The 11,102-nt window shown below is 31.6% G+C and overlaps 1 protein-coding gene across 1 annotated transcript; it reads left to right on the plus strand.

The window, feature by feature from the left end:
* Nucleotides 1–287: 287 nt before the first annotated feature.
* LOC134828986 (5-hydroxytryptamine receptor) lies at nucleotides 288–7,911 on the plus strand. The gene is made up of 9 exons (XM_063841979.1): nucleotides 288–548; nucleotides 4,894–5,157; nucleotides 5,228–5,361; nucleotides 5,505–5,614; nucleotides 5,730–5,919; nucleotides 5,983–6,117; nucleotides 6,182–6,511; nucleotides 6,570–7,183; nucleotides 7,900–7,911. Exons 1-8 carry the CDS (start codon nucleotides 524–526, stop codon nucleotides 7,134–7,136), a joined length of 1,755 nt encoding a protein of 584 aa, XP_063698049.1. The 5' UTR covers nucleotides 288–523; the 3' UTR covers nucleotides 7,137–7,183; nucleotides 7,900–7,911.
* Nucleotides 7,912–11,102: the final 3,191 nt, after the last annotated feature.

The raw sequence follows: 11,102 nt of genomic DNA on the forward strand, positions 1-11,102 counted from the left end.
TTAAATTATCATTAAAGTTGTCATTCAAGACAAACTAATGCGATTAAAGGAAAGTTTTGAACCTAATTTTCTCCATTTTCTCTTATTTTTACTTGCAGAGATGCCGATTGTTGATTCCAGATAGAAGAAGCCAGATAAGCGAATGGATGGCGTTGAGATGAAAATGCTGCAGTACCGTTTGAAAATCCCCTTTTCCATTAAAAATGTCGTTAAAATAGATGATTTTGACATAAAGACTATGATAATGAGATGAAAAACTGTGAAAAATAACGAGTAATCGAGGAAAAGTCTCCCTTTTTCGTCTCTATCCACATTTTTACACAAAACTTTTTCTCATCGGTGTGTGTTTTTTTGTGAAATAATCGTGCGTCGTTAGACAAGATATTTAATAAGAAGGAATATAAAAATAATAAAAAATACGTAAAAAGAGAAAAAAAATCAAACAAATATGCTATTTCGACCTTTTCTATAGACGTGCTGTGGTAGCTTCGTGTATATTTGTTAAGGATAAGCAGAGTCAACGATGGATATCACAACAACTAATAAAGGTAAATTTTGATGATTTTGCACATAAAGTGGAATTAAAACTGAATTTTGACCTAAAAATGTCAAAAAAATAAATCTAGATTTAATGAAAAAAATTGTCATATTTTAAAACGGCTTAATAGCTTAATTTTGAACCACGTGACCATTTAAAATTAAATTTTAATTTTTCATCATAAATTTTAAATTTTTATCAAAGGGTTTAAATTAAAATTTTTGTTTATTGCAAATTTAAACATTTTATCCCTTAACATTTTAAAAACTTTGATATTTTAGTAATATAATAAAAATTTTAACCACGTGACCTTTACAAATTTAATTTTAATTTTTCATCATAAATTTTAAATTTTTATCAAAGGATTTTTATAAAAAAATTTGTTTACTTCAAATTTAAACATTTTAATTCCAAAAATTTTTTAAAAGCTTTGATAAAATTTAAAAGCTTTGAAAATTTTTAACCACGTGACCTTTTATATATTTCATTTAATATTTTGTCAATTACTTATTAAAAAAAAATATTTAAAAAATTCGTTTTTAATTTAAGAATGAATTTTAAAGAAAATTTTAATATCACAAAACTATTTTTTGTTCAATTCTAAAAATTTTAAAAAATTATTAAAATAATTATAATTTAAAAATTTAAAAAAAAAATAAAAAAATTTAAAATTTAAAAAATTTTTTTTTTCAAATGAAAAAAAAAATTAAAATAATTAATTAAAATTAAAAATAAAAAAAAATTAAAAATTATATTATAAAAATGTAAAAAAAGCATTAAATGCGTTAAATAATTTTTTCTTCAGTAAAATCCTGTTTACAACTTTTTATTAAAAATTTTAAAAAGAAAGGTATAAAAAAAGCTTCCTTTGAATTTATTCATAAAATGAGCGATTTTCCGACAAAAAAAATAAATAAATAACGAAACGCTCTCCACAGACTTGATAATGAAGACGAACGATCTTCCTCAAACGTCAAGTTTGCTGCAAAACAAAAGTTGTTTGTTGAAAAGCGGTTAAAAGTTCATCTTCCCTTCGAGTCTAAATATTGCATGCGTTTGCACCAAACTTTTAATCTTTACAATTTATTTACGTGACATAAATAAAAACTCGCTGTCAAAAATAATTTCTCGCTAAAGTGAGACAAACCGCACGGATTTTAGTGCATTAAATGCTGTTTTTTCTCTGCCTCCTTTTTTTCTTTCGCATGCAACGAGAGATAGAAGGGAGAAGACACAAATTACGAATATTGCAGCATCGCATCGCGTCGCGTCTCTCATGTCTATAAAATAAAATATAAACTTTTTAAAATAATGTTAACAGTTTACGTCATGAGAATAATTGATGAAGGAAAGTTTTTTATTTAGCAGCGAAATAAATTCACTTGCATCGAGCCATGCTACACCCGAAGATAAATATCATTTAGTGTGTGTGAAAAACGCGAGATATTTTTTTTTCTGTTTGTTGTAAAATTTATAATAAAAAATGCCACAACTGCTGTTGCTGAGTCATATCATAAACATTTCGAGAGCGAGCGAGAAAAAGCTACAACTTTTGTTTTATTATTACAACTTTTTTTGTTGTTGCTAGAACAACGAGTGGAATTGAAACTAGCACTGCAGTAATAAAATGAAACGAAAAATGTTTAATGAAAAGTAACTGTTGGAATGTTGCATCACTTTTTCCTTCGTTCATTTCGTTTTTTATTTATTTTATTGCTATTGTTGCTATTCTTCCTTTGGCTCAGCAGCTAGACTTCTGCTGAGATGAGAGAAAATTGTAAAAAGTTGATGAGGAAAGAAAAACAACTAATTTGTTGTTGTTATTTATTAAGCTTACATGAATAAGTTGATAAAAACATTTTATTTATCGTCTTGTAGCAGTTGGCAATGTGAATTTTTGGTGCAGATGGGACCGTAAGTGACCAAAATTGAGTAAATGTATTTTTTCTGGTCATACATTTTGTACGTAAATTGGTTTTGTGAACTTTGTAAAGCCTTGGAGGGTAAAATTTAAAGATAAAGTTGAGCTTTTTGTTTCAAAATTGCTTTCTGTCAAGAGAAGAATTGACACAATATCTGAATTTTGGACATACAGTAAGTAAATATCATCTGGAAAAAGTTTGTAAACTCATCAAAACTAGTTTTTGGGTAGAAATTCAATGCTTTATAGTATTGAAAATTGACATTTGTTTAAAAATTAATCTTTTTCTTTCAAAAATTCTAGAGGTTCAATTTTCTAAAACTTGTCTTAAAGCTCTCCTCATTGAAATGAAAAGGGATCTAATGAATTTTTTTTGAGGTTAAATAGACTTTTTTGACATTAAAAAACTAACATTTTCCTCATTGGTTGATTGAAAAATCTCCATTCACTTTTGATTTGGAATTTTTTTTAGTTTTTAAATAAAGGTAAAAAAAATTTTTTTTTTAAATAGAAAAGTTTACGATATTTCCTTTTGTGACATTATTTATAAACCTTATTTTTTGTCTAACATTAAAGGTTGATGATTCTTAAAATATCTCTCATTCACTTTTGATTTGGGCTTTTTGTTAGTCGAATTGATAAAGGTAATACTCCTCTTTGATACCTTTCAAATATTGGTTGATATCAATTAAAATGGATTCCAGAAACTCATTTAGGTTAATTTGGGCATCAATTCTCTTGAAAATATTTTGTCTTCTATTTTCGATACTTTTTCATAAACAATTTATTATCGATTATTATTACTTTGAAGTAGTCTTTAACTCTTTTAATTTGGTCACCTTTGGTTTAAAAAAATTAATTTGTTCTTTAAAACTTTTTATTAAATGTTGAGGTAAAATTTTGTTCATAGTTCAATTTTTGTCTTTAACGTTTCAATCTTCTTTCAAATATTACAAAAAGTAACTTTTCATGAACTTTTCCAACTTAAGTTTCTTATGTTGTCAGCATCTTTTCCATCTCATATTTTTTTTTATAACAACTTACTTACCTCCAGTCTATTGAAAGAGTAAAAATAGAAATTTTCCAAGAAGACTCCTTTTTAATCGGAATTTGATACATATTTAAAAACTTACCGAACACGAGGAGCACCCAGAATTACCCTTTTCAAAGTTCATCAACGTCAAATGTTAACCGATAAGCTACCGATAAATGAATTTTAAATGAAGTCCACATCACATATTTTCCAAGTCCGGAATCACATTTCAAAACAGTAACGAAAGTACTTTTTAACTAGAAAAAGACAAACGACACAACTTTTTCAATAATAAATCATTTTTCGCTCCATTCCCATTCATTCATTTTCGTTCAGGTTTTGCCAAACAATTTTCGCCAGTTTTGCTCTATGGTCGGTACACCACTTGAAAGCAATAAACTATATAAAATTATTGTTAACATTATTCAAGTTGTGTCAGGTCTCTTCGACTAAATTATTAATATTGCTACATCGGAGATCATTAAACAAAATTGCTTGATGTCTGATTTCGTGTAGAGAGCGTTCTCATTCCCCAAGCAATAATTTCCTTAAAAGGCATCGTCGCATCGCATCGCTTCGCAAGACAATGAAAGATATGGAGACATTATTTAGTGTCTTTCTCTTGGTTTCGTTTCGTAACGCTTTGCTCACGCGGAGGAGGAGTGTGAGTAGTTCCTAAGGACTTTTCGAAAGATATCAAAAAGTATCTTGTGACGGGTAATTTTACTTAACTTTCTGTGTGTATGTGTATTTACATGCTCGAGATTAATCATTTTGATCGTCAAACATCGTCGTGGCGGTTGTCCCATAACTCTCGCAACAAAGCACAGCCAACAAATTAAATTGAATTTGGGTTAAGAGCGAAACTGTATATTAATCTGTTTATATAATAAATCTACAAATGAGAAGCAAACACACACACACAGCTCACACCAAAAAGTTATGTTTCCTTAATTACATTTCTCGCCTTGAGTGTGTGTGTGTGTGTGTGTATGCGTAAAGGCTTGTGGTAGGATCCCTTGACGAATCCACTTCACTCTAACCTATGGAGTTATGTAATATTAATATCTTTCAAATTTGATTCATAAATCATTTTCTCGCATGCAAGTTAACTAAAATGAAACATAAAAGTCGTTTGTTAGAGAGAGAGCAATAAAGATAACCGAGTAATAAAAGGGAGATTTCAGGATGTTCTTACACTTCATTTCTCGGCTACTCACAGGAAATTTAACTGGAATCCCCGCAGAAAGCACGTCGTAAAGTTGATTTATATAAACCTGAATTTTATATCTACCTTCTTGCAATGTAATCCTTAACCCACAGATAGAAAGAGCAAGAGGAAGTCCATAAATATCCCATTAAATAAAGTCACTAATCACCTGAAAATTTGTCTCTTTACAGTTCTCATGGACAATCGACACCAAATTTTCATCGAGAGCGGCGGTCCCGATGCCTATCTCGGAATTTCGAATGACTTCATCGACGAGTCGGGCATTTTCAATGAGACTAGTCTCATTAATGCTTCGCTCAGTTCCATTTCCACGCCAACGCTCAACGAAACGTCACTCAATGTCACACATCTTACGGATGAGCCGGTTTCGGAAGTCATCTTGATGGCAGTTCTCTCATTAGTGCTCGGACTTATGATATTGGTTACAGTTATCGGTAATTCATTATCTCCCAAAAACAAAATAAGAAAGAGAAAAGTCTGATTGACAAACATTTATATTCACAGGAAATGTATTTGTTATCGCTGCCATTATTCTCGAACGTAACTTACAAAATGTGGCCAATTATTTGGTTGCATCATTAGCTGTAGCCGATTTACTTGTCGCTTGTCTTGTGATGCCCCTGGGTGCGGTATATGAGGTAAGTCTTTTCTTTATTTTGCTTTCTTAACAACTCTATCGCTTGAGATGATGATGATGATAGTAATAATGCTGCGGAGAGATGAGAACATGGACAGAATATTTAATGAATTGCTTGTTTGCTTCCGTTTTTTATTGTCACAGATAAGCAAAGGATGGATTCTTGGGCCCGAATTGTGTGATATGTGGACGTCATTTGATGTTCTTTGCTGTACGGCATCGATTTTGCATCTCGTGGCGATAGCAACTGATCGGTTAGTATTGATTTTATCTTTTGTTTGTTGATATTTTACCTCAATAAACAAAAAAATTACTTTTTCATATAATAAAGAAAAATATACAAAAACTTACCTAAATCCATATTTTCAGATATTGGGCTGTCACAAATGTCGACTACATTCATTCCCGCACAAGCAAACGCGTGTTTATCATGATATTCCTTGTGTGGTTTTTCGCGGTTATTGTATCGCTGGCGCCGCAATTTGGCTGGAAAGATCCCGAGTATATGCAACGAATTGAGCAGTTAAAGTGTATGGTATCACAAGATGTTTCCTATCAGGTTTGTCCCTATCTTTCTCTTTGCTGCTCAATCTTTTGTTACTTTTCGTCTTTTTTCTTTTAGGTTTTTGCCACCTGCTGTACTTTCTATGTTCCTCTCTTTGTTATACTAGTTTTATATTGGAAAATTTATCAAACTGCTCGCAAACGTATACGTAGAAGGAAACCAAAACTACCAATTGCATCAAATAATAATCAGGTATGAATGGAAAAAGTTTGTCATTGTCTGATTTGTTTTTGAGAGAAAATGTTGCTCGTTTTAGGATGTGCCAAAACCTAAAAGAAAATTACGCTTCAGAATCGGTGCATTTAGTAGTCATAATAATAATAGTGATCCAGATAAATCAAAAAAGGGAGCAACTGCCCACGCATCATCATTAGGTTTAGTCGAGGGCAATTCCACGAATACAGTAAACACCGTGGAAGACGTTGATCAGGACAACAGTACAAATAATGCGAGTAATGGCAGTGACTCGATGCCAGCGAAGCAAATTCACTTTCATCACGGCGGAAGCGGCAAAAATAAGCCATGTACAAGTAGCACGAATGGCGGCACAGAAGTTACTGCCTTCAATACAAATGTCGTCGATGAAGTATGTTCCTCCTTAATTTTTTCCCACACGAATTTTTTTAAGCAAAAATTCTTTACAGAGTGCTACATCATCATCATCGACAACCACAACCACGATAACCACTTCGTCCGTTAACCAAATCACGCAGGCACCATCTGCCATTGTCATCGAGAACAATAATCAGCATTTGCAACCGCCCTTATCGACGCCCCCGCCTTCCGCAGGAAGTGATTCCGGCAACAACCAACTGCCCATCGCCACAATTAGCAGTCAAGTATCGACGCCGTTGCATCATACGCCGCAAGCCGCCTCAAATGCCAACAAAGCAATCTCCAACCTCAATAAACGCAAAGAGACAATCGAGGCGAAGCGCGAACGAAAAGCTGCCAAAACGCTCGCAATTATTACGGGCGCTTTCGTTGTGTGTTGGCTCCCATTCTTCCTCATGGCATTACTGATGCCCCTTTGCGAAACTTGTGAAATACAAGATTGGATAGCTTCGCTGTTTTTGTGGCTCGGATACTTTAACTCGACACTCAATCCCGTCATTTACACGATTTTCAGCCCGGAATTTCGACAAGCGTTCAAGCGGATTTTATTTGGATCACACAACCGCGCGACGTATTACAGACGGGGGAAATTGTAATTAAACTCGAATAAGTTTGAGTTTTATTGAACGAATTAGTTGCTTCAGTACGTTTTGTTTGAAAACTAAACAAATGCAGGTGTGATGTGAGGTTTTACTGCAAAATCGCGCGATTGGAGAATAAATTCCCTAAAGTTCGGTGCGAACAAACAATTAAAAACAATTTGAAATGTTTTTACAGTGCGAAAATGTTTTAATTTACCTCCTACCTCGTGAAAAAGTGAATTACTGTCACGAACGTGACAAAATTGCGGGAAATTGAAAGCAACTACTGTATTTCGCCAAAATAAAACCCACAAAAACAAAATTTGAAAGTCATCTGTTTATGTGACTGAATTTCGGCGAAATACGGTACTAATGTGATCTTCTGAAATTTTTGTTAGAAATTGATCAAAAATGTCTAAAAACAACTTTTCGACTGATCTGAAATTACTTTCTTGTCAATTTCACGCATCTCACCGCTCTTTTGACACAAAAGTAATTTAACTCAAACTTTTAGCATCCCCACGTGAGATCTCATCTACGCACTAAATGAGTTTAAAGCGAGCGATATTTGCAATTCCCGCAAGTTGCCGCCTGTAGTAAAAAGCGGCGAAAAAACAATCAAAAACTCCTATTTTAATATAAATATAATAATAGCTCGCGAGGCAGGCATGAACAAAATATTTCAACAATAGCAATAATATTAATACATAACTCGCAACACACTCATAAAGTATTCATAACAACATCTTTTCAACATTATTATTTTCCCATATGCCAGATCATCACTGCCATACACGGAGATATGATAGGTGAGACGCGGCGCATCGTTAAATATTATTACATATTCTTTATTTGCTTTCTTTTCGTTCTTTTCGCGCGTTGCTGAAACAAGATACGCGCAAAGACAACGCAAGATACATTTCCCCAGAACTTTCCTTTCATTTACATTTGTTCGATGGGTTTCTTTCTTTCTTTTCGCAGAACAACGCGGCATGCGGTTGCTTGTTTGTGTGTCAATATTAAAGAAAAACAAAAAAAAGGGGAGCAAGAATTGATCTGACGGTAACGCAAAATGCAAAGGGAGGAAAAAATTGTTATTATTATTGCTTGATCAAGCATGCGATAACTTGGATGAATTTTGAAAGTTATATGAGCGGAATAAATGTTGTCTCTTGGATGCGGGATAAACATTTTTGTTTTGCCAAAAAGTGTAAGTTTGGAAGATTAAAGAGTTATGAGAATTAGACGAAATCGAGACGAAAACTTTTTTGAGACAATTTTTATCTTATTTAGCAACGAAATTAGCGGAGATAAAGACTTGGCGAAAGAAAATCCAAAGATTTGGAGTCACGTGGCATGGTATTGAAAGTATCTTCGTTACTTGGGCGTATACCACAATCTAAATAGGATTTTGATTGATTTTTTCGTCTAATACGTGATTTGAATATAATTTTTTATTTCTTTTTAGTTTTTAGCACATTTTCAACCTTTAGTGAAAAAATTGGTCTGTCTGAAAATTTTCAGGAGCTCAAAGGATTTTCAGGTAAGTTTTTTTTATTTTTAACTTGAAACTTTTAGAAGTTCAGACAGATCAAGAAGAGATCTTAAGGAATAAAATTAATACTCACCAATTAATTAATTAATTGAAACCAAGACAAAAAATTGTGTAGTTTTAAGACGAAAAATTTTAATGAAAGCAAAGAAGAAGAAGAAAAAATTTGAAAAACGCTCAAGTTAATATTTATCACAAAACATCCTTCAAAGTTTTTTTTGGCTCCTTCGATCATGAGTCTACAAAAAAAGACAAAAAGTAAACATAATTAAGGCCAAACAAAATATTAAAAAGTTTTGAGGAACAAAAGACAAGTCGTCTCCATTTTCCACAATTCAAAATATCGAAAACAGCAAACTTCCAAACAAATTCCGTTACACTTGAATCCGTTATATCTCTCGTTACTTCGCGATGTTACTTTGCTACTCGTGGGAGGAAATAACAAACAATAAAATAATATCGAATGGTGTAAGCGTTCAATCGGAAATTTATTTGATTGTCGATACTTTACAGTACTTCACACGCAGCGAACAACAACAAAAAAAGTAAACAGAGTGGAGAGACTTTTTAACAACATTCCTTGTATTACAACACAAAAAATAAGATAAACAAACAAATCTAAAGCAGGGAATGATATTAAAATTTATTTGCATCCGGTGTTGAATTTGTTGGTTATCTGTTTCGTATCTGCTCAGGAAGAAAGAAAAATTGGGGATTGAGAAGCAATCATCTAATGGCTCCGCTGGGAATCTCAATGATTTGTTAACTTAACACTTTTTTTCGTGACCCCTTTCAGCAACTTTCGAGTGTGACAGAAACGAAACAACAAACAGGATTAAATTTTCTTTGTTCCGTTTCACGAAAAAAAAAAATTTATAATTTTCCTCCTCCTTCTTCGTTATTTCAATTTTTATTGCGCGCCGTCCTCCTATCTTAATGTCCAAAGCCATTCCATTTTATGTATTTTATTACGAAACGAAAAATCATCAACTTTTCCTTTTGTTTCAATTTTTGCACAAAGCACAAAAACCGGAAGCAGTTCATTCAAACAATCTGCTTTTGTATTTCATTTCAAAAAATATCGAAATAAAAATTAAATACTTTGGCAAGCAATCAACAAAACATTTTATAATAAACTAATAGCAATATTTGTGTTGGGAAAGACAGACAAAAGAAAAATCTCTCTCCCTCTTTTTGTCGTTTGTTCTTCTTTTATTCTGCCTGAATTGACGAATATTGTTGCTATTTGCTGTTTTTCATTATTATTAGTTTAACAAAAAAATAAAACAAAAGAAGTACTCGAAACAATTTTTGAAAAATTATAACGAACGGAAGTGCACTTGTTTAGACAAAATCAGATACTAAATGTTTGTCTTTATCGGTTCGTGCTCTTTTTTGTGCTTGTTTTTTTTTTCTTCTTCTCTGAAAAACTTTCGTACCAGAGGAGAAACAAGATTTATTGTTTTCTGGTTGTTCGTAAGCAAGGATATTTCATGGATGAGAATTTATTTTCTGTATCGAGATAAATGAACAGCACGTAACTGTGTCTGTGGTAAATTGAGGTGAAAAAAAATTGAGAAATGCATTTGTTTTCATCATATGTGACAACATGAAAGTGCTTCTCGAAAGATTTTTCTTTTTGTTTTGTATTATGGCATATTGGTTTCTGATAAATGTTGGGAGTAGGTAGAAAGCAGATTTGTATCAATATTGTTATTAATAAAAGTGGATGAGACAATGAGGAGACTTTTGGATTTAGCAATATGTCCAAGTTTGTTTGTTTTAAAAGTTTATGGGTCATTTTTGAAGTTTTTAAAAGTCGAAGAGTTGGATTTAGATTAGAAATAGATTATTTGGCTTTAATTAAAACTCGATTCAAAAATTAAAGGTTCTTTTTGAAAAAAATTTAATTTTCAAATTTTAACGGAAATTTTGAATTGACGTTTTAATGACATTTGTTCAAAATTTGTATTTTTGATTTGAAAAAAAAAAAATTATTGAAATTTCTCTCAAAAAAAAAAATTTTTTTTTTGTTAAAAATACAATTTTTGAACAAATGTCATTAAAACGTCAATTCAAAATTTCCGTTAAAATTTGAAGATTAATTTTTTTTCAAAGTTTCAATTTTTTTTTCTAAAAAAGATTTTTTTTTCTTTAAAAAAAACGTTTAAATTCTTCAAAATCCAATTTCAACTTAAAAATTAATAAAAAAAATCATTTTTAATATTTAAAGCGCCCTCTACAATTTTTGAAACTCCATAACATCAATATCATTCCGCTAAGTTTCATTAATTCTCTAATGTCATCACTACCTTTTAATCCTCTTTACAAACCTAATCACCCAAAATTTATCTAATTTCAACAAATATTATAATCTTCATTTATCCAGCATCAGATTTTCCTGTTCCACAGATAAATTTTCGGTAACA

The sequence above is a fragment of the Culicoides brevitarsis genome, chromosome 2 (genome assembly GCF_036172545.1).
Source record: "Culicoides brevitarsis isolate CSIRO-B50_1 chromosome 2, AGI_CSIRO_Cbre_v1, whole genome shotgun sequence".
Taxonomy (NCBI): domain Eukaryota; kingdom Metazoa; phylum Arthropoda; class Insecta; order Diptera; family Ceratopogonidae; genus Culicoides; species Culicoides brevitarsis.